This window comes from Scyliorhinus canicula, chromosome 5, assembly GCF_902713615.1.
Source record: "Scyliorhinus canicula chromosome 5, sScyCan1.1, whole genome shotgun sequence".
Classification (NCBI taxonomy): Eukaryota; Metazoa; Chordata; class Chondrichthyes; order Carcharhiniformes; family Scyliorhinidae; genus Scyliorhinus; species Scyliorhinus canicula.
Genome location: NC_052150.1, coordinates 86,742,650 through 86,765,962, shown reverse-complemented (window position 1 = coordinate 86,765,962; position 23,313 = coordinate 86,742,650). Strand labels below are relative to the sequence as shown.

Genomic DNA, 23,313 nt, shown 5'->3' with positions numbered 1-23,313 from the left:
CTGGTATTGGAGGCAGTCCAGAGAAGGTTCACTGGGTTGCACCCAGATATGCAGGGATTTTCTTGTGAGGAGAGGTTGAGTAGGGTAGGCCTTGGGTACTCACATACATTAGAGTTTGGAAGAATGAAAAGCAACCTTATTGAGGCATATAGGATTCTCAGGGGGCTTGACACGATAGATGCCGAGAAGTTGTCCATTTAAGACAAAGATGAGGAGGAAGGTCTTCTCTCAGAGAGTGCCGTATCTCTGGAATTCTTTACCGCAGAGGGCTGTAGAGGCTGGGTCATTATGTATGTTCAAGGCTATTATAGACAGATGTTTATTCAGTAAGAGAATCAAGGGATATGGGAGGAAAGTGGAGTTGAGGATTATCATATCAGATTAGCCATTACCTCTTTAATGGCAGAGCAGACTCGATGGGCCAAATGCTCCTACGTTTTAGTCTTATAAGAAGTTATACCAGAATAACCATTGTCCAATCCATGTTCCAGCAACCCATTCAGCAAATAATAACTGACTTAGTTTAAATCTAAATGACAACAACTTGTATTTTTTCATGTTTTTAATATAGTACGGCATCCCAAGACACTTAACAACTGCAGTACAAATAAAATATGGAGATGTTAGAGCAGATGACCAAACGCTTGGTCAAAGAGCATTTTAAAAGGAGGAAAGAAAGAAAGGTAAAGAGGTTCAGGAGAGGATCCGGCAAACAGGACCAAAACAACTGAAGTCTGTAATGGTGGAGTAATTAATCAGGGATACTAATATGGGCGGAATTATAGGAGCGCAGATAGTTTAGAGGGCTGGAAAAGATTACAGCGATAGGGAGGGCCGAGAGGAGTTTGGAAAAAAGGTAATGATTTTTACAACAGAAACATTGTTTAACTGTGAGCCAACGTAGGTAAGTGAGCAAGGGGTGATGGGTGAACAGTATTTAGTGCGAGTAGAACGTAGACTGCAGAATTTTGGGTGACCTCAACTTTACAGAGAGAAATGCCAGAAGAACTTTTGAATAGTCAAGCATCGAGGTAACAAATACATGGTTGTATTTTCAGCAGCTGATGAGCTACGGCTAGATGAGTTAGGCAATGTTATGTAAAGTAGGTGGTCTGAGTGACAGTATGGTGATGTGGTGTGAAGCTAATTTTAGGATCAAATACGGCACTGGTCTGGTTCAATCTCAGACAGTTGCCAGGGAGTAGATCGAGGGAACAGAGTTCGTGCTGAGGACCGAAGATGATGGGTTCTGCCTTCCCAGTATTTAGTTGGAAGAAATGCTTGCTCATTCAGAATTAGATGTGGGAAAACATCTGACAATTTAGGAGACAGCAGAGGGGTCGAGGGAGGTGGTGGTGATGTAGATATGGTCATAGTGTGTATAAGCTACATGCAATTCCAGATTGGACTCCCCTGAAAGAATTTAATAGGCAGCAGTTTATAAAAGAATATTCCTTGAATTGGATGGCTACCACATTCAAATTGCAAAATTGTTTATTTTGTATTTAGCTATATTCAGAAGTTCACTATTCAGAAATTTACCAGATCAGAATGTTATTTGAAACAATGATGTGATAATATTTGTCAAATGTTCTACCAAGGAAAAGTGCACCAAGTCTTCATAATACTCAGCATTGGTGTATTTTCGTAAGGTCAGGCAGCACCAGACTGTTCCTATGGTTAGTCCTAACTCCCAGTTCCAATTAGTGGGCACCTCTGGTTTCTGGACATAGAGGAACAGTGGGGCCTCTGCTGAGGCCAAAGACCTTTTATCAAGTGACTTAAATTTTCTTTGAATAAGCTATCAACTGAATACCTTGAACATGAGAGGAAGTATTTTAAACAGTAAGAAGTCTTACAACACCAGGTTAAAGTCCAACATGTTTGTTTCGAACACTAGCTTTCGGAGTACTGCTCCTTCCTCAGGTGAATCCATTCACTTGAGGAAGGAGCAGTGCTCCGAAAGCTAGTGTTTGAAACAAACATGTTGGAATTTAACCTGGTGTTGTAAGACTTCTTACTGTGCTCACCCCAGTCCAACGCCGGCATCTCCACATCATTGCTATTTTAAACAGATGATGTTGACTTTCCTTCCATTTTAAGAGATGCTCAGAAACCATACTGTGCAATTAAATTAAAATAGTTGAAAATCTTCCAAGTTCCAGAATGAAATGTTTAAGTTCAGCCTTTCCCACTCAACAACAAAGATGAGCAAACAACTCCGGCACAAATGTCTGAAAGCACCATCCTTTAATGATAATATCACAGTACATTTTTTGGCAGAGAGGTGAACAGATGGGCCACAAAATAAATTGGATCAAGACTTTGTCCAGGCAGGTGCACAGAACTACTCATGTAATGTTTTGATCATATTCTGAATAAATAATTTTGTGATTAATATATGTAATCAAGGCTATTGCAATATGAAAGAATGATGTGAGGATTTAAAATAAAACTGAAAAGAATTTGTCAAGGTGGGTGCTTTCCTGATCAAGGCAGCATCGTCAATGAGTCTTGGAATTAGCTTCTGCTTCTAACATCTTACCTACCTTTCCACTGAAATCATGTTTCAATATTGAACCTCAAAAGCGCTGCAAGGACCAACAAGAAGTCCAAGCACAACTTGCTCATTTCTCAGTTGCATTGACATGTTCTTTTTGGACAAATAGCCAGGGATATGGTCACCCTGAAAGCGCTGTTATGGAATATTTCATTATCTGTGTTTCAAACAACGGCTTGTTCCTACCCCCTTCCATTGGCTTAGTATTCTTCCTATATTATATGCTTTTGGGCTTCAAAACACAACACCTCAGCTATGGAGTGTTGCTGCTGTTCAGTAATATTGCTTCCTTTTTACTTGCTGTCTTTCAAAAAAGTGGCATGGGATGTTAAGTGTATATCAACTGCCTTTAATTGCATGCAGGTATTGAGCATTAACTGGGGATTCACTTGTGCTCCTGTAAATAGAAACAGACTGAAAATATGGTGGTTGGCTTAAGGTGTGCATGTCTGTAATATGCATCTCTGTAAATAGAAAGCAATGGTGTGTAAACATTTTCCCCATTTCTACCATTCACCACCAGGTGTTCTGGAGTATAACATAGTATGGTCGCATAAAGGTGAACGTTGGAAGAGAAGAAAAAAAATATTTTCAGACATAAAACCAAAATTCTATTGGCAATCGAGGAAAATCGCAAAAATCAAGTGTAAATTATCAGGGTATCATTATCCCTCCAATGTTCTCAGTCTGACCACATGACCAGTGAAAGAATGAAGTGGATATATGAACAAGGGCTACTAAGCAAGAAACAAGATTTGGCATTGCCGCATCCTACAAGATCTTAAGTAAAGTATCTTGTAAGAAAGATGCCCAATTGGGTTGTGTTGAGCTTTGATCCTTCTATTAGAGTTTCTGGATAAAATCTACAAGCAAAATAATATGTTAAATGAGATGTGGTCAGAATTTGGTAGATTTCAGAAAACATAGTCACCACAGACTTTAACAGATTGTATAAAGGTTGATAAAATTCAATCTGGAGAACCCAAATCAGTTTTAGCGTTCATAATTACTGGATTGAACTAAGGTGTGTCATATGGACAGGCCCATGGTTATAATTCATGTTCAGGTTCTAATCTGCTATCTTAATAATATACATGAGGAAATAGTCATTTGCCTCAGTCTTCATGGAACAAATGAGACATTCCACAGTGACAAAAAGAATTGAAGGTTCAACAATATCAGATTTTGAAATAATCCAGATACTGGAAACAGGCAACAATACATCAACAGGATTAAAGACAGGGAGAATGAGGATGAAAGTACATTTACAGATATGACTATTACAGCAGAAGATAAAATTGGAACAATAATGAGCAAATGAATCCCAGGAATGCCCAAGAAACAGTCAATAGGTGTTTTAGTTATGACTTGAAGTATCATTATGCAGTGAATTGCCAAAGCAGAGAGGCAAGGTCCTCAAAATAACACAAGACAAAGCATATTCTAGGAAGAAGCTGAAGCTAATGATGGATTCATCAAATTACAATGGTCACCAGGTATTTTAGTCCTCACAAGATATTTCAGTCCTGTGATGAATGTGTTAGTTGTGGACTCCTTTAACTGTATGGTATTAGGCAGTGCTTGCATTTCAACAGTATATGGGACAGATTTGGTTTAATTTGATTCACTTAGTGTGGATTGGCATACGGTTAAGAAATTCTACTCCCTTCAGGAATGACGATGACAACAAATTGAAATCACTCCAGAGATTTGTAGTTCCATGTAAAGTAGCTGAAATAAGCCATTTTATAAGTAACAATGTCATCCTTAATGAGATACCTATGCTGTTGAGTAAACCCTTTTTAAAAAAAAGGCACAAATGAAACTTGACATGGAGCATGATAAAATAATTACTTTTGGAAAGTCTGTTGATCCGCAGTTTACCACGTTAGGACATTATTGTATCCCCTCAACAAAATATGACGCTTCTCATCAGAGTTAATGGCATCAGGTGATAAAAATGAGAGAAAAATACAAATTGTATTAAAGTTACATATACAATTTGCTCAACTTACTTGTCAAAGGTTAAAAATCCTGCTGAAAGAAGTAGGTGTTGCTGATGGAGAGTATACAAGACTAACAGAAGAGATTAGTGAGGAGGAGGAAATATCAGAGGATGTCGCCACATCCTATTGTAAGTCGGCACATGACATTATCAAGGTAGTTGCCACAGATCTAAAAATATGAGACAAAGATAGAATTATTTCACCCTACATTTTATAGACCAGGTGACCAGATTTAGCCTTACTATGCATCATTATAGACACAATAAAAGGGTTATTTTATGACTGCCACTGTCCTGAGTGGAGAAGCTGAAACTGGCATCTTTCATATCCGGAACCGGGTTAAACAAGGTTGTGAGATCGCCCCCATCTTGTTTATCATTTACCTGACCATCATCATCCACCTCATTCAAGATGACCTAGCACCCATTTTCAGCATCCAGTATCGTCTGTGCGGGAAGCTTTTCAGCCTTGGTTGCTTCTAAGCCAAAACAAAATTGACCAGCATGGACATCCACGACCTTCAGTTTACAGATGTCTGCTGCGTGATGGCTCACTCTGTACAAGACATGCAAAGGGTGCCTGACCTCTTCAACGCCTCCTACAAGAGGCTTGGCCTATCTTGAAAAATCGCCAAGACGAAAGTCCTTCCCCAATCTTCCCCAGGCCAGATGAGCATCCCTATACCATCTATGTAGATCTGTGCAGCACTTCCCATATCTTGGCAGCCACCTCTCCCAAGGGACTACCATCGATGAGGAAGTCCATCACCGGGTCAACTGTGTTCGCGCTGCCTTCAAGCTGCGCCATATCTTTGACAAAAGGGAACTTTGGAAGTCCACAAGGGCCGTACTGACCACCCTCCTCTATTGTAGTAAAACCTGGACTTCCCATCAACTCCATATTACGATGCGAGAGCTTCCATCAGTGGTACTTGCATCGAATTCTGGGGATCAAATGGGAGGACGGACAGAAAACGCTAGCATCCTTCTTGAAACTGTATCTACCAGCATCGAAGCCCAGTTCATGCAGAACCAATTCCGATGGACGGGACATTCCAACTGGATGCCAGGAAACCACTTCCCTCGGCAGATTCTCTTCTCCCAGCTCTCTGTTGGCCAATGCTCTAAGGGCAGCCAAAGGAAAACGCACAAGGATACACTCAAGGCCGCCCTAAAGCAGAGAGGCGTTAACACCACTGACCGGGGAAGGAGAAGACGGAGGACCGCTCGGCATGGCTCCACCTGATTCATCAAGGCGCAAACCGCTTTGAGGCTCAGGGACTTGACAGTGAGGCAGAACAGCAACAGCAGAGGAGAGGGAAGTCAATTTGGGGCTGCAAATTCCACTCCCCCACACAACAACATGTCCCCACTCTGGAAGAACTTGTTGATCAAGGATTGGCCTCCTCGGTCATCCGGCTCCACCTGATTCATCAAGGCGCAAACCGCTTTGAGGCTCAGCAACTTGACAGTGAGGCAGAACAGCAAAGGAGAGGGAAGTCAATTTGGGGCTGCAAATTTCACTCCCCCGCACAACAACATGCCCCCACTTTGGAAGAACTTGTTGATCAAGGATTGGGCTCCTCGGTCATCCGAAGACTAATCAAACCTGATGGATATTGTACTCAACTTCGAGGGACCACCAACGATGACAATAGACAAAACCTTGGGAGACATGTAAAGGGATTGAAATTGGCACACTATTTGCCAATGACAAATTCAGAGACAATGGGCGGGGTTCTCCAGTTGCCCAACTGCGTGTTTCCCGATGGCGTACCGTTCGCTGGCAGTGGGATTCTAATTTCCTGTTGCTTGTCAATGGGATTTCCCATGGCGCGGGGGTGCGCTGCCGGTAGGAAAAGTGAATCGCGATGACCAGAGAATTTCGGCCAGTGTTTGAAAGTATGAACATCATGGTGATGAATAGCACAGCTGAAAGTCCTTTCAGCCACAGACTTTGTGAAAGGAATCACATGATTGATGAAATGCTTCATGCAATTTTAGCTGATGAACCAGACTGCAAATTGACAGTTATCTTGACATGGAAAGTTTCTGCGAAGAATTCACTCCAGATGATTGGTAGATATAGTTATCATCAATTAGTCAATGGACGAAATCCCAAACTGCCTTCAGTTCTGTGCTATAGTTATCCTGCACCATAATGTACTACAATTTTTTTCTGCACATTTGAATGCTTTGCACACAGGGGGAAAGGCCTGCCTCAAATGCTTATGTTTTGTTAACAGGATTCTAAAGAATAGAATTCAATAGATCATGGGTAGAGTTGTGGTAATGTGTGTGATCATGAAACTACATGACTGAAATATCACATCCAATTACCAATTTCGCAGATTAGGTACTCAGGTGACATATATCCCAGAGTGTTTTGGTAATAGAAGGGTGTGACAATTTTGCGATCTGCAGGAAAAGCTACTGGTAGGTTTACATATTGGTTGAATGTTCAGGATGATGGCCTAGAATAGAGGTACTGGCAGAATGGAGTGAAAGTATGGAGAGTAAGAAATGACTCCTGCAACAGAAAGCAATCCATGCCAAAGAAAGTGCACGTGATAGTGCAAGAGGGAGATTTCACAGAGCACGTCTTTGCAGACATAGTGTGCAAGTAGAGGCCATAGCTTGGATAGCTATGGTGATGAATTAAAGGTCTCAGAACAGTCCTGAAACAGCACCAGACATCCTCATTATAATGAAGTGTTGGTAGTTGTCAATAAATTTGAGGATAAACCAATGAGGCAAAACAAATGGAGTTAGAGTTTAGAATTTATTCTGAGTTATTATGGGGTAACTAGACTCGTCACATAAATGGATTTGTACTGAAAAAGACCTTGCAGAACTTGAGGCTAAAGCGAGGATAGTTGTTAGGGGTATTGAAGAACGAGATGATACAAACATTGGAGTGGATTATCTCCCACAGCTAGAAAAGTAAGCTTAAAAATCTTTTCCACTCTTTTGGTCACATCCATGCCAATTGGCATAAAAGCAGCATCTCTGTAGAGCTTTACTTTTCACAGAGAGATCGTTCTGAAACTACCCAAAGAAGCAGCAGATCCAGAACAAAAAATATGGAAGCTAAACAAATGTTTCAATGGCTTGAAAGATGCTCCCAGGGCTTGGTATTTTTCCTCCAAATCGGTTTTGTTGAAAATGTGTTGCGCTCAACTAAAAGCTTATCCTGCAACGTCTTATTGGCATCATATAACACAGGCATCTTCATAATGCATGTTCAATTATTTATTTTGGGGTGTTACTGCAGAATGGGAATACAGTAGAATTTAACAGACTTGTGGGGCTTTTAAATATATTGGTTTCGGAATTAAGCAGAGTAGATCTAGGGTAACTTAAAATTAATCCTATTCAGTTACTCCCATCCAGTTAATATCACTAAATCATCACACAAAGATGATGTTACATCTAGAGACAAATAGCAATTGAGAAGCTGGATTGGCCAGTTGAACTGTTTGTGCAAACTAGACCTAATTTTAATGTCGCAGAGTTCAGTATTACAATGAAACACCCTAAAATATATAATGTTTTAAGGACAAATAAAACATTCAAAAAATGATTAGGGAAATGCATACTTAAGTTCCCATCCTCAGTAACCAAGGAACATGAAGCTAGTCGTTTTTAACGATGTTTCAAATGCTAATCTTTGTGATGAGTATTCTAGAATAGTTGATTTCATAATATTTCTGATGGGTGAAACTGGGAAATGTCCTTTTGTTTGGGGAACAAAAAAAGGGTTGTTAAAAGCACTCTGGCTGCTGAAACAAAGGCTCTTATGGAGACAGTAGACATGAGATCTATTTGTCAAATTCTTTAGTAAATTTCTATAAAATGGGCATACTGAAGATAGTATATACTTTAAATGTAATTTAGATAATTGTTCATTGTGAGATAACATACACATAACAATGGATGTGAGTGAGAAAAGGTTATGGATTGACCTTGCTGGCTTGAAACAAATGCTGGAGAAAAAGGAACTCTCTAATATCAAATGGGTGAATGCAAGTCATCAAATGCACAAATGGAGAAAAAAATTTATGGTTCTAAGAGGGCATCTTGCAATGCAATGCTTTGTACAGAATAAGGAAGTCTTTAAGTTAAGTTGTGAATTTTTTATTTCATTTATAAACTCTAATTTTTATTTAGGGAGAGAAGAAGTTAATTGTATATTAATTGTCTGCAGGTGGTGGGGCAGGATTCACTTCAGCTTCTATAAATAGGACCAGACTGAAATTGTGGCGATTGGGTTAACGCATATTTATAATGCAGAGCTTTGTAAATAAAAACCAATGAAAGTATGTAACGGTTGACTCCATCAACCACCTATGCTTGACCATCAGGTTTTCTGGAACATAACATGAGAATGCAATTAAGAGGCAGAAGAACGAGACCAACTACCACAAAACAAGTGGAAAGCTCAAATAGTTTTATCTTTATCTTCCTGTGTGTGGAGCTGCCTTCCATTTACTTGCCAACTGTTTAACTAGAAGCTCATCATGTGGGGAATAACACAGCATGTTGCAGCGATCTGGAGATTAGCCTACAAATTTAGCATGGGCTGGGATTGCATCCCTGCTTTAACTAGTTTTTGTACAATTAATTTAACACCAAATATAGCAATTATATATTTTATGCCACTAAAACAATTACTGAATGAATTAAATGCCTGAGGTCCAGAAACTGTGGAGAGAACTATGATTAAATATGTACAATGTCCCTCAATATCCGATTAGGTTTCCTTACTTGATGAATATATAACTCCATCAATTGATCTCTATCTAGCTGATACCTTTGAACTGCTGTGAACAGCAACAATCATTTCATCAGCAATACCGTAATAAGAGTTTTTCAACACAGAAAGAGGCCCTTCAACCCATTGTGTCTGTGCCAGCCATCAAGAACCTATCTATTCTAATCCCATTTTCCTGCACTTGGTCTGTATGCTATGGCATTTCAAGTGCTCACCTAAATACTTCTTAAATGTTGAGGGTTCCCCTCCACACCCTTTCGGGCACTGAGTTCCAGACTCCCACCACCCTCTAGGTGAAAATGTTTTTCCACAAATCCCCTCTAAATCTCCTGCCCCTTTAAATCTATGCCCCCTGGTTGCTGACTGCTCAACTAAGGGATAATGTTCCTTCCCAACTACCCTATCTATGTCCCTCATAATTTTGTACACCTCAAGTCTAATGGTGACCATGAAACCATTGTCGATTGTCGTAAAAACCCATCTGGTTCACTAATGTCTTTCAGGGAAAGAAATTGTTGTCCTTTCCCGGTCTGGCCTACATGTGACTCCAGACCCACAGCAATGCGGTTGACTCTTATCTACACCACATCACCACCATCCGCACCCCCCCCCCCCCCCTCCCCACTGAAATGGCCTTGCAAGCCACTCAGTCCAAGGCCAATTAGGGATGGGCAACAAATAATAATAATAATCTTTATTAGTGTCACAAGTAGGCTTACATTAACACCGCAATGAAGTTACTGTGAAAATCCCATGTTGTCACACTACGATGCCTGGTTGGGTACACAGAGGGAGAATTCAGAATGTCCAATTCACCTAACAAGTCCGTCTTTCAGGACTTGTGGGAGGAAACCAAAGCACCCAGAGGAAACCCACACAGACACAGGGAGAATGTGCAGACTCCGCACAGACAGTGACCCAAGCCGGGAATCGAATCCGGGTCCCTGACGTTGTGAAGCAACGGTGCTAACTACTGTGCTACGTGCTGCCCAGATATGCTGGACCAGCCAGTGATGCCCACATCCCAAGCATGATTTATTTTTTATTTTTTTAAATCAGGTCCTCCCTCATCCTGCTCCGTTCTAAAGAAAACAACCCCAGCCTTTCTTTATAGCTGAAATGCTCCAGCCCAATCAACATCATGGTGAATTTCCTCTGCACCTTTTCTAGTGCAATCACCTCCTTCCTACATTGTGGAAACCAGAATTGCACACAATACTCTAGCTGTGGCCTGACAAGCATTTTATACAGCTCCATCATAACCTCCCTGCTCTTATATTCTATGCCTCAGCTAATAAAGGCAGGTATCCCATATGCCTCCGTAATCACCTTATCTACCTGTCCTGTTACCTTCAGGGATTTTTGGACATGCACCCAAGGTCCCTTTGGTCCTCTGTACTTCACAGTTTCCTACCATCCTATCTATTCCCTTGACTGTTAATCCTCCCAAAAAGCATCACCTCACTTTTCAGGGTTAAATTCCATTTGACCAGCCTGTCTTTTTTAACCTGTAATCTAAGGCTTTTCTCTTTGCTATTTACCACACCACTCATTTTTATCTATGAATGTCCTGATCATACCCCCCACATTCACGTATGATTAATGTAATGTAAAGAACAAACAGCAATCAGCCTTCAGTAATGTAGGGCAGAATGATTTCAAGAGGAAACTTTTGATCTTTTCCTCCAAAGATAGTTTCGTTTCTGCAAAAATAAATTCTCTCACTATTCAATGTCAATCTATACAACTATCAGGAAGCATCCGTCATACAAAACTATCTTGTTTTTGGAATGTCAACAACACTGGCAAAAGCACATTTATTTTCCATTCACCGAAGCAAAGGTCTATCAGCAGTTTCTAAACTGAATGTCCCGTCATTTCAGATGGCATTAAAAGCCAAACACGTACAATGGGCAAGTCTTATGTAGTCCTGACCGAGTAGGTGTAATAAATTCCCTGAAGACATCAGTGAACCAGTTAGATTTTTACACTTTAGCAGTTTCATGATCAATTTTGCTTGCGGTAGCCCACAAAAGGCCAGATTTATTCAATTCAATTTTGCTCTTGAAATGTTGAAATCTGATTCCACCATTTTCCTGTTGCTAATCTAGTGCCATAAACCACCTATATTTTATTGTGCCTATACACTTTCAAAAACGAAAGTCAGCATTCAAAACTTTTAAACAATGAAGGTGCACAAAACTGAAACATAAAATGTACAGTTAATTTTGTCGAAGGCATTTGTCCATTAGTGCCACTTCTACTTGAAGTTGTTCCATGATATAAGAGATGTTCATCGCAATAGATATTTCTCTCCCCTTTCTTTTCCTGTTCTTTACTTAGGTCAGATTTGTTACTAGCTGCACCTGTGGGTTATACTGTAGCAACATGTAACTATAGTCAAGTAAGCATTCAGAAATATCTAAAGCCTGGTAATCGTTATCACATACGGTTACAGCACAGAAGATCATTCAGCTCAGCATGTCTGTGCCAGCCCTCTGTCTGAGCAACTCACCTCGTGCCACTCTCCAGCCTTTTTCTCATAGCCCTGCAAATTTTCTATCTTCAGATAATTCAATTCTCTTTTGAAAATCACAATTGAATCTGCCTCCATCACACGCTCAGGCAGTACGTTCCATATTCTAAATGCTCACTGTGTAAAACAAAATGTTTTTCCTCATGCCACCATTGCTTCTTTTGGCAATCACCTTAAATCTGTGCCCCTCTGATTCTCGATCCTTCCACCAATGGAACAGTTTCTCGCTGTTTAATCTGTCCAGATCCCTCATGAATTTAAATACCTCTATCAAATTTCCTTTTAAGGTTCCCTTTTACAAGAATAGCCACAACTACTCCAATGTGTCCATCTAACTGAAGCCCCACATCCCTGCAGCCATTCATACAAATTATTTTTGTACTCTCTCCAATGACTTCACATCCTTCCTAATGTAAAGTGCCAAAACTGGACACAACAATACAGTTGAGGCCGAACCAGTGTTTTAGAAACATTTATTATACTTTTGTGATCTATGCCCCAATTTATAACGCCCACGATCCAATAAATCGCTCTCTCCAACCTGTCCTGTCACCTTTAATGATTGTATAAATATATCCTCAGTTCCCTCTGCTTCTGCATCCCCATTAAACTTGTTTGATTTTATTTATTCAAGGGATGCAGGCTTCTTTAGCCTGAGACACATATCACTTTGTTTATTTTGCTCCTTCCCATTCTTCCTACCAAAATTAATCACTTCACACACATTAAATTCCATCTGCCAGTTGACCATCCATTCAACTGGTTTAACACTATCCTCATTGCAGTTTACAATAACCTCAATGATAACAACCTATTCCTTCTTATCCATAGACTCGCAATCATTAGCTCAATATCTACTCTTCTATTAAATAAATAACATTTCTAATTACATTGCCAAATAAAGGTTAGCTGTCACTAATTCATCAATTCAGTGAGTATGTGAAAACTAAGAGCATGATCATCTATGATCATTCAGACTTGTGTACATTACTGTGACGTAACAAGCCAAAAGTCAAGAAATCCAAAGATTCTGGAAAAAGTAGGAACATATCCCATACGCAGCACAATTCAACATGTACACTGAATAGGAGGAATGCCGGAATAAAGAAAATAATGTAACCTAAGAAAACACAACTTTAAATGCTTCTAAAACAAAAGTTAACATTAATGACATTTTCTAAAGGTCTATAAACTTTTAAAAAATCAAATATTGTACCATTCAAGCAACTCGTGCTCTTACTCAGTCAAAAAGTTTACTTCATCCTCCTGTCGTTTGAAAGGGTTTGCTCCACTTTTGCAAAAACTCAATGGCGAGCAGGGATGGAAGGAGGAGGGAGACATTGTGGACCTCAAAATGATTAAAAATGCAACTTGAAATCCATTAAAATCACGAACTCTGCATAGAAATTTTACCCAATTCGTATTTTTAAGAAAACATTAAAGCCAGACAACAAACTTGTTAATTGACATGGAAACGGTCCCTGCCTCCATCCACCCATCCCAGATGTTATAGAGAGCTCTAGCCGGCCTGGTTTACAGGCTGAGATTTGGCAATGGTGGTGGATCCTGAGGATGAGGAGATCTCCAAGGCGGTTTCTCGCACACAGATCCGTTTCTTCGAACGAACTTTACGCCTTCCCCGTTAAATGCCTTTCCTCCCATCGGACACTTACCACCCAGGTCAAACCTCCAGACTCTCCGTCTCCCTTGGACATCATTGCAAAGGTTCCCGTCCCCTCGGCGGGCTGCTGACTCTGACTCGAGGTCTGGCAGTTGTGCTTTAAATGGGGTTTTAACGATCTCGCTCTCCGGGGGTTACCGGCTCCTCCAAACCGTCGGCTGCTCCGATCTGTGGCCGTCACATGGATCCCGCCCTACCACTCGCTCTCCCCAGATCCCCGAAGCCTGGGTTTAAAGGGGAGTATTTCCAAACCGTGAGGAGCAGGATGGAGGCTCCTCCTGCACCGGAACGGCCTCCCGTTTGTCTCGCCTGCGCCGGCCCTCCTCTTCGGTGAACCCTGCTGCTTTCCACCACCTCCCAGGGGCTGCGGCGGCGGTGCGGCCTCGGACACCGAGAGGAAGCGGCTCCGCTTTATTCTGCCCTCTTGGGTCGTCGTCGTCTTTGAGCCGAGGCCGAGATCCACTAACACGTAAACAAAATACCCGTATTGAAATCACTCTGCCGCTACCGCCTCTTCGGAATAAAATGAGGAAACATTATTAAAAACGGGTTGTTTTTTTTTAAAGCAGCGTTCGAGTTAGTCGGTCGGCCGGGCGGTTATTGTTGTGTTGGGCGCTGTGGGCTGGCAGCGCGGCGCGGCCCGAGACAATGGGAGCCCGGGGAAGCTGCCAGAGCCTCCGACACACCGACTGACAACCGGACACCTCCTCCAATCACCAACCGCCGTCTTCACCGCCTCACACATCCACCAATCGCAAAGGCCCTTCCGGCCTGACCTTCCTCACTTCTTTTTCAAAAGGATCCGGTGGTGAGAATGACGGCAGCCGGGGAGCGGCTTACACCACCCCGGGGGAGAGAGGAGAGCGGGCTGAGGAGAGGCTTACACCACCCCGGGGGAGAGAGGAGAGCGGGCTGAGGAGAGGCTTACACCACCCCGGGGGAGCGGGCTGAGGAGAGGCTTACACCACCCCGGGGTAGCGGGCTGAGGAGAGGCTTACACCACCCCGGGGGAGAGAGCAGAGCGGGCTGAGGAGAGGCTTACACCACCCCGGGGGAGAGAGCAGAGCGGGCTGAGGAGAGGCTTACACCACCCCGGGGGAGAGAGCAGAGCGGGCTGAGGAGAGGCTTACACCACCCCGGGGGAGAGAGCAGAGCGGGCTGAGGAGAGGCTCACACCACCCCGGGGGAGAGAGGAGAGCAGGTTGAGGAGAGGCTTACACCACCCCGGGGGAGAGAGGACTGAGGAGCGGCTTACACCACCCCGGGGGAGTGAGGAGAGGCTTACACCACCCCGGGGGAGAGAGGAGAGCGGGCTGAGGAGAGGCTTACACCACCCCGGGAGAGAGAGGAGAGCGGGCTGAGGAGAGGCTTACACCACCCCGGGAGAGAGAGGAGAGCGGGCTGGGGAGAGAGGGGAGCGGCTTACACCACCCCGGGAGAGAGCGGGGAGCGGGCTGGGGAGAGATGGAAGCGGCTTACACCACTTCGGGGGAGAGGAGAGTGGAGCGGCTTCCTTCACCGGGGAGGGCGGCCGGAGGGTTCGGCCTCCACTCCTCGGGGCGGGGGCTTCCACTACCCGGTGGAGCAGGGAACGACTTCCCCTACCCCGGTGGGCAGCCGGAGGGACCGGTTTCCACTACTCCTCCGGGGTGAAGGGCGCCCGGGAACTGCAATGAGGAGGTGTTGGCCCCTTTTAAGTGCACTTCCATAAAACATACCAAGAGTCTGTGGGGAAGGAAAAGTGAGAACTGACCACACAGTTGGTCCATAGTATCTATGTCCACTCTTTGCAAGAGCAGATCTGCTGCTGCCACTCGTCTGCCTTTTTCCCCGTCATTTCTTTCTCTTAAGATAATTATCCAATTCCCTTTTGGACGCCACAGTTCAATCTGCCTCCACCACACTCTCAGGCAATTCATTCCAGACCCTAACCACTTGTTGCATAAAAAAAACTCATGTCATGTCACTGTTGTTTCCTTTGTCCACCACCGGGGATCAAGGTCATCTGGTTCTCAACTTGTTGCCAACAGGCCTGCTCTGTACAGACCACTCATGATTTTTGAACACCTCGATCGAATGTCTTTAAAGAAAATAATCCCAGATTTGCCAATCCATGTAACTCAAGTCCTTCATTATTTTGCCATTCTCATGTCTTTCCTGCACTCCATTTACAGATTCCACATTCTTCCTGAAAGGTCATGTTCTAAATTGGACTTAATACCAGTGTATTATAAAGGTTCAGCCTCTTATCTATTTATAAAGACGTGGATCCTGTTCATTTTTGACCACTTTCAATGATTTGAGCATATACACACCCTGTATTTGCACCCATTTTAGAACTGCATACTTTATATCATTTGATCTCCTTCCTATCAAAATGTACCACTTTACATTTCTCCTGCCAAAGAACCACCCATTCCATCATTCTATGTCATCTTGAAGTGTGTTAGGATTGTGTACTTTCGACAAGATGCACTGCAGCAATTTACCAAGGCTTTTTGGCGGCGCAAACTCTACAGCCTGGAAGGACACTGCATCAGTTGTGTGGAAACAAAACTAGATAAAAGTTCCCCTCCAAGCCACATACCCATTCTGACTTGGAACTATATTACTGATTTGTCAGTTACTGCACCTTGGGTGTACCTACACCACATGGACTGCAACAGTCAAGAAGATGGTTCACTACAGTACCACCTTCCCAAAGGCAATTCAGGATGGGCAACAAATGCTAACAATCTCCAACACTGTCCACGTTCAGTGAAAGAATAAAAAACATTCATCACAGTTCCCAATATTTGTTTTAGCTTCAAATTTTGAAATTGTACCTTGCATACGAACACTCAGATCACCATATATAAAGAAAAGCAGTGTTCCAAGTAACAACCTCAGAAATCCAACTGTATACCACCCTCCAGTCTGAAAAACAGCTCATTACCACTATCTGTTTCCTGTCATTCAACTAACTTCATATCTATACTGCCATTCCCTTTGATTCCATGAGCTTCAACTTTGCCAGCATGTCAGTTATGTGGCACTTATTCAAATGTCTTATGGAAGTCCATATGCTTTTTAGGCAGGCCCTTGGTATCAAGGATGACTTGCTTCAACTCCAGTTCAATGGATTCTGATGACAGGTAAGTTCAACACGTGATCTGCAAACTCTGCCACATGTGGGGCTGGTGATGCTAGAAGGGTTAGTTAGATGGGTTGTTTGCAGGTTTATGTGCATCCTCTGATGCCTTGACTTTGCTTCTGCAAATTCCTGACAAAGTCTCTCGATAGCTATTTAGCTATGAGGAGAGGATGAATAAACTCAGTTTGTTCTCACTGGAACAACGGAGGTTGAGGGGCGACCTGATAGAGGTCTACAACATTATGAGGGGCCTAGACAGAGTGGATAGTCAGAGGCTTTTTCCCAGGGTAGATGGGTCAATTACTAGGGGACACAGGTTTCAGGTGCGAGGGGCAAGGATCAGAGGAGATGTACGAGGCAAGTGTTTTTACACAGGGTAGTGGGTGCCTGGAACTTGCTGCCGGAGGAGGTGGTGGAAGCAGGGTCGATAGTGACATTTAAGGGGCATCTTGGCAAATACGTGAATAGGATGGGAATAGAGGGATACGGACCCCAGAAGTGTAGAAGAGAGTTTAGATGGGCAGTATGGTCAGCGCAGGCTTGGGGGGGGGGGGGGGGGGGGGGGGCGAAGAGCCTGTTCCTTTGTACTTTTCTTTGTTCTTTGATATGTTCAGTGCCTTCCTGAATTAACCTTCTCCATTTTGTTCAGTCACATGCCAGGATCTGTCATGAATCAGCAGGTACGTTTGACCTCTTTGGGGATGTTTTGAGGATGTCCCTAAAGTGTTTCCACTGTCCTCTTGGGTGTGTCCTACCATGACCTAGTGCCAAGTAGAACAAATGAACATCTTTTCCCGCAGAACAGAGGTGGTTTGCTGCTGGGCAAGTTGGCTTTGAAGAGGATGCTGCTATTGGGGCTGCCATCAGATTTGGAGGCTCCTGCGCAGGCTTCACTGGTGGTACTTCTGTAGGTCAACTCAAGTTTCCGAAGCGTATAGGAGCATGATAGTCGGTAATCACAAGTAAACAATGACTTTAGTCTCTGGTTTGAGAGTCCAACTCCGAAACACTCTTTTCCTCAGTTGGCCAAAGGCTGAGCTGGTACATTGGAGACGATGATAAATTTTGTCATCTACGTCTGCCTTTGTCAAGAGATGCTCCCAAGATATGGGAAATGGTTCACCTTTTCCAAGACCTTACCGTTGATCGCAATCGACTGATGGAGATGTTTTGCTGTGGGAACTGACTGGAAGAGGACCTTCATTTTCTGGGTGTTTAGTAGAAGGCCCATTTCCTCACATGTTTTGGAAAAAGTTGACGATAAGCTGAAGCTCAGTTTCTGCGTGAACATGCATAAAAAGTCATCTGCATACTGGAGCTCTATGACTGTGGTTGTAGTAGTTTTGTTTTCAATTGAAGGTGGCGTTGATTAAACAGTTTCCTCTCTGTTCTATAGATTATCTCCACGCCTGCAGGTAATTTTCTGGAGATGTGGTGCAGTATTTCAGTGTGGAAAATGGAGAAGAGAATTGGTGCAATGAGACAGCCCTGTTTGACCTCAAGGATTATTGACATGGGTTTTATGGTTGTTCCATTAGTGAGGATCATGGCTTGCACGTCATCACGGAGTGGGTAAGGATGGTGACAAATTTATGAGAGCAGCAAAATTTGAGGAGCGTACTCCATAAGCCTTCATGATTGACAAAGTGAAAAGCATTTGTGAAGTCGATATAGGCCATGTACAGTGGGTGGTACAGTTCCTTGAATTTATCTTGAATATGTTATGCAGTGAAAATCAAAACTGGTGCCTCTCGATGGGTGCAAACCACACTGACTTCTTGGTCACTGAGAAGAGGTGGTTGAGGAGGATCCTTGCAATGATGTTCCCTGTGGAAGAGAGCAGGGAGACGCCTCTATGATTACTGGAATCAAACTTGTCACAATTACAGCATCCCTGAGATCCCCTGGCATGCGCTCCTCTTCCCATATGAGGAATATGGAGTTGTGCAGAATGTCAGGAGTGTATCTCTGCCACGTTTCAGAATTTGAGCAGGAATACATCTGCTCCAAAGGCTTTGTTATTTTTCAGCTATCCAATGACTTTTTCAAATTTGCACTGGACCCAGTTAGCACTGAGACCAAACTAGTTGGAGTATTGAGGAATGGAATTAAGGATGCTTGAATCAAAAATTCCCGGCTACGGATTTCTTCAAATTGTTCTTTCCTGTGAGCACTGACTGCCTCCCTGTCCTTGATGAGCTCCCCTCCATGTTTGTCTCTCTGCAAGGTGGGATCTTGAAAAACGTGGGCCACAGATCATCTTGGCAGCATTGAAGAAACTATCATGTCATTGACATCCATGAATTATTGGACCTCCCATGCTTTCTACCCACAATTTGTTCTTTATGTAATTGATTTTATGATGCTTTCAGCCGCTGGTTGAACTTCCTCTTTTCTCTTGAACCAATTAAAGTTTCCAGTCAATGAAAGCTTTATGTTTACACTCGATTATAATCACATCAACCTCATTATCCTCACCAACACTCTGTTACCATATCAAAAAATTCAATCAAGTTAGCTCAATGTAATTTGGCTTTCGTAAATCCATTCTAATTTTGCAGAATTTTTTTGAAACTATTTTTATTCAATACATTTTCCATTTTACAACACGCACAAAAAAAATCAACTTTATACAATTTTTATAAAAAATATACCCACCAATCAGTCCCATATTTCCCTCCTTTATTCAATTCCACCCCCAACTTGCTGGCGACTACCAATTATTAAAGAAGGAAATAAACAGCCTCCACCTTGAGTAGACCCCCTCCTCTGACTCCCTAATTGCATACTTGATTTTTTTTCCAGGTGCAAAAACTCTGTCAGGTCCCCCAACCAAGTCATCGCTTTAGGCGGCTCCGTTGCCCGCCACCCAAGCAGAACCCTCCTCCAGGCTACAAGAGAGGCGAAGACCAAGACATCAACCTTCTCCCCCTTCCTGCAACCCTGGCTTATCCAATACTCCAAAGATTACACCCAAGTGTAATGCCCACCATTACCCACAAAATCTCCGACATAATTTCAAAAAAAGAAGCCCAGAACCCCACCAATTAGGGCAGGACTGAAACATCTTCGAGTGGTTCACCGGCTCCCTTGAACAACATTCGCATCTATCCTCCACCCCCGGAAAGAACCCACTCATGCGGGGCGGCACGGTGAACAGTGGTTAGTACTGCTGCCTCACAGCGTCAGGGACCCGGGTTTGATTCTGACTTCGGGTGACTGGTTGGAGTTTGCACATTCTTCCTGTGTCTGCATGAGTTTCCTCCGGGTGGTCCGGTTTCCTCCCATTGTCCAAAGATATGCAGGTTAGGTGGATTGGCCATGCCAAATTTTCCCTTTGTGTCCAAAGGTTAGGTGGGGTTACGGGGATAGGGCGAGGAGTTGGGCCTAAGGGTGCTCTTTCAGAGGGTCAGTGCAGACTTGATGGGCCAAATGGCCTCCTCTGCATTGTAGGGATTCTATGTGCATCCTGAGTCATGTGCACTCTGTGCACCACTTTAAACGGAATCAAGTTCAGTCTTGCACAGAAGGAGGTAGAATTTGCCCTTTAAAAAACTCACTCCACATCCTCCCTTGTTGAATCCAACTCTTCTTCGCATTCAAATGCGAAACCCTCTCCCAAACAACTGCCCATAGATATCAGAAATCCTCCCTTACCCTATCTCATCCAAATACACTTTCTTATCCATCAGAAAAGGGAGCGGCAACCAAGGAAACATAGAAAGTTCCTTCGAACAAAATTCTGAACCTTTAGATATCTGAACCCATTTCCCCCTGGAAGCTGGAACCTCTTCGCCAGTTCCTTCAGCCCCACAAACCTATTCTCCACAAACAAATCCCTAAACCTCTCTACCTCCACCCGTTCCCAGACCCTGTGAGACAAGTCCATTCCCGCCAGAATAAATCTGGTTCCCACACATCGGCACCATTAACGACATGGACTCCAGCTTAAAATATTGTCTAAATTGCTTCCATACTTTCAGAGAAACTGTAACCACTGGGCTCCTGGAGTACCCTGGCTGGCAAGAACAGAAGAGGAGCAGTCACAGGTGCCCTCAAACTTATACAGGAAGCTTCCTTCACACTCAAACCAACCCCACGCCCACAACCCGTCTCCATATTTTCTCAATATTCACTGCACAGTAGTAATTCATTTGACTGTTTATCTCTCTGTAAAAACACCCTCCAAACATAAGGGCTCTTAATGCCCAAACAAAGTTTGAGACCAGCTTGTTAATCCTACCGAGAGAAAAAAACGTAGGCAGGAAGATTGGAGGACTCTGAAATGCAAACAAGAATCTTGGAAGGACATTCATTTTCACCATCTGGACCCTCCCCGCCAATGATAACAGGAGGGCATCGCATCTTTTCAAACCCACCTCCACCCCTTCTACCAGACTGGCCAGATTCAACTTGTGCAGCAAAACCCAATCGCAAGTCACCCGTATTCCCAAGTACCCAAAACTAGACTTGGCCTGCCGAAATGGCAATTTCTCCAGATCAGCTTCCTTCCCCAGAGGGTTCACCGGAAACACCCGGCTGATGACCTTAGTGCGATAGCCAAAGGATCAGTTGCCGCAGCAAAACATAGCAGGAAAAGTGGGCATCCCTGCCTTGTAACCCTGTACAGCCGAAAGTACCCCGAGCTTAGTGTGTACACTCGCAGTGGGGGCCCTGTACAACAGTCTAATCCATGAGATAAACCTGGATCCAAAGCCAAACCGCCCCAGTATCTCAAAAAGATGCTCCCATTCCAGCCAGTTAAACGCCTTCTTCACATCCATGAAGATTATGACTTCTGGCTCGGCTCCTAATGTGGACAACATCACCACGTTCAGGAGTCTCCTTATGTAGGTTTACAATTGTCAATCCTTAACAAACTCTGCCGGATCCTCAGAATATCAGAAATAACCCCTGGCATGCACCCCTCCAAATGAGTTGCCAACACCTTCGCCAACAGCTTTGTGTCAACATTCAACAAAGATATGGGCCTCAGTTCCTCCACAAACTGTAAAATTCCATTGGGAATCCGTCAGGACCTGGTGCATTCCCCAACTTCATAGAACAAATGCACTTCATTATTGCCTCTAGCCCGAAGGGAGCCTCCAGCTCCTGCACTCTTTTCCTCTCCTCTACCGGAAAGTCAAATTCATCGAAGTACTGTGCCATAGTTGAGCCTTCCTCCGGAGGCTCTGCCCTGCACAACCCCTGATAAAAGGTCTCAAATACCCTGTTAACTCTTTCTGCATTAGAACTGGATAACATCAAACATTATTTGGTGGGGGGGAATGGGTGGGAGAGGGCTGTGTGTATTTTTTTTTTTTTAAATAATTTTTATTGAAATTTTTCGATACAAACATTTACCCCTACTACATTTTAAATTATAACACAACAAATCCCCCCTGGAAAATCCTCCCCACGCCCTCCCCCGCGCGCACCCCCCCCCCCCCTCCCCCCCCCCCCCCCCCCCCCCCGCGCTACCAGTCTAGAGACCAAACCGTTTTTCCCTTTCTGCCGATGGCCTCGGGCAGTCATTGCCCGCGACCCCCCGCTGACGTGCTCCCTTCGTTGCTAGCCCCCCCCTCCCTTCCCCCCCCCCCTTTCTCCCCGGGTTGCTGCTGTTTCGGCCTCCAGTTCCTATCTCTGATCCAGAAAGTCAAGGAAGGGCTGCCACCGCCGGAAGAACCCCTGTACCGACCCCCTCAGGGCGAATTTGATTCTTTCCAATTGGATGAAGCTTGCCATGTCGTTTAACCAGGTGTTAACACTTGGTGGCCTTGTGTCCCTCCACTGGATCAAGATCCTTCTCCGAGCTACCAAGGACGCAAAGGCCAATATTCCGGCCTCCCCTGCCTCCTGTACTCCTGGCTCCACCCCAACCCCAAAAATCGCCAGCCCCCACCCTGGTTTGACCCTGGTTCCCACCACTCTCGATACCGTCCCCGCCACCCCCTCCCAGAACTCTTCCAGTGCCGGGCACATCCAGAACATATGTACATGGTTCGCAGGGCCTCCCGAACACCTAACACACCTGTCCTCACCCCCGAAGAACCGACTCATCCTAGTCCCCGTCATATGGGCTCTGTGCAGCACCTTAAATTGGATGAGGCCCAACCTTGCGCACGACGACGACGAATTGACCCTCTCTAAGGCATCCGCCCATGTCCCATCTTCTATCTGCTCTCCCAGCTCCGCTTCCCACTTGTCTTTCAGCTCCTCTATCGATACCTCCTCCACCTCCTGCATTATTTTGTAGATGTCCGAGACCTTCCCTTCTCCGACCCAGACCCCTGACAGCACCCTATCACTCACCCCTCTATCGGGAAGCAAGGGAAATCCTTCCACCTGTCGTCTGGCAAATGCCTTCACCTGCAGGTATCTAAACGTGTTCCCCGGGGGGAGCTCAAATTTCTCCTCCAGCTCTCCCAGGCTCGCAAACCTCCCCTCTATGAACATGTCCCTCAGTTGCCTGATGCCCGCCCTGTGCCAGCTCTGGAATCCCCCGCCAGTGTTCCCCGGGACAAATCTGTGGTTCCCTCTCAGTGGCGCCGCCATCAGACCCCCCACTTCCCCCCTGTGTCGCCTCCACTGCCCCCAGATTTTAAGGGTGGCCGCCACTACCGG

General features: G+C 44.2%; 1 protein-coding gene and 1 long non-coding RNA gene across 5 annotated transcripts in view; one reads left to right on the top strand and one right to left on the bottom strand.

The window, feature by feature from the left end:
- Window positions 1-14,273, bottom strand: part of LOC119966108 (DNA topoisomerase 2-beta-like) — a 221,267-nt gene extending 206,994 nt beyond the window's left edge. For 2 of the 4 annotated variants that reach the window (XM_038797331.1, XM_038797332.1), the window contains exons 1-2: window positions 13,549-14,273; window positions 4,576-4,735 (exon numbers count right to left, since the gene is read on the bottom strand). Coding sequence is in view for 1 of the 4 variants with exons in the window: in XM_038797330.1 (XP_038653258.1) it covers window positions 13,549-13,593 (45 nt within the window). In the remaining 3 variants the exon portion in view is untranslated. The remainder of the gene's footprint in view (window positions 1-4,575; window positions 4,736-13,548) is intronic. The other 2 variants (XM_038797333.1, XM_038797330.1) reach the window with 1 other exon arrangement.
- A 98-nt stretch (window positions 14,274-14,371) lies between these two features.
- On the top strand, window positions 14,372-19,102 carry LOC119966110. Its single transcript, XR_005460678.1, has 3 exons — window positions 14,372-16,690; window positions 17,339-17,369; window positions 18,086-19,102. It is a non-coding gene; the product is annotated as an uncharacterized LOC119966110 (long non-coding RNA).
- Window positions 19,103-23,313: the final 4,211 nt, after the last annotated feature.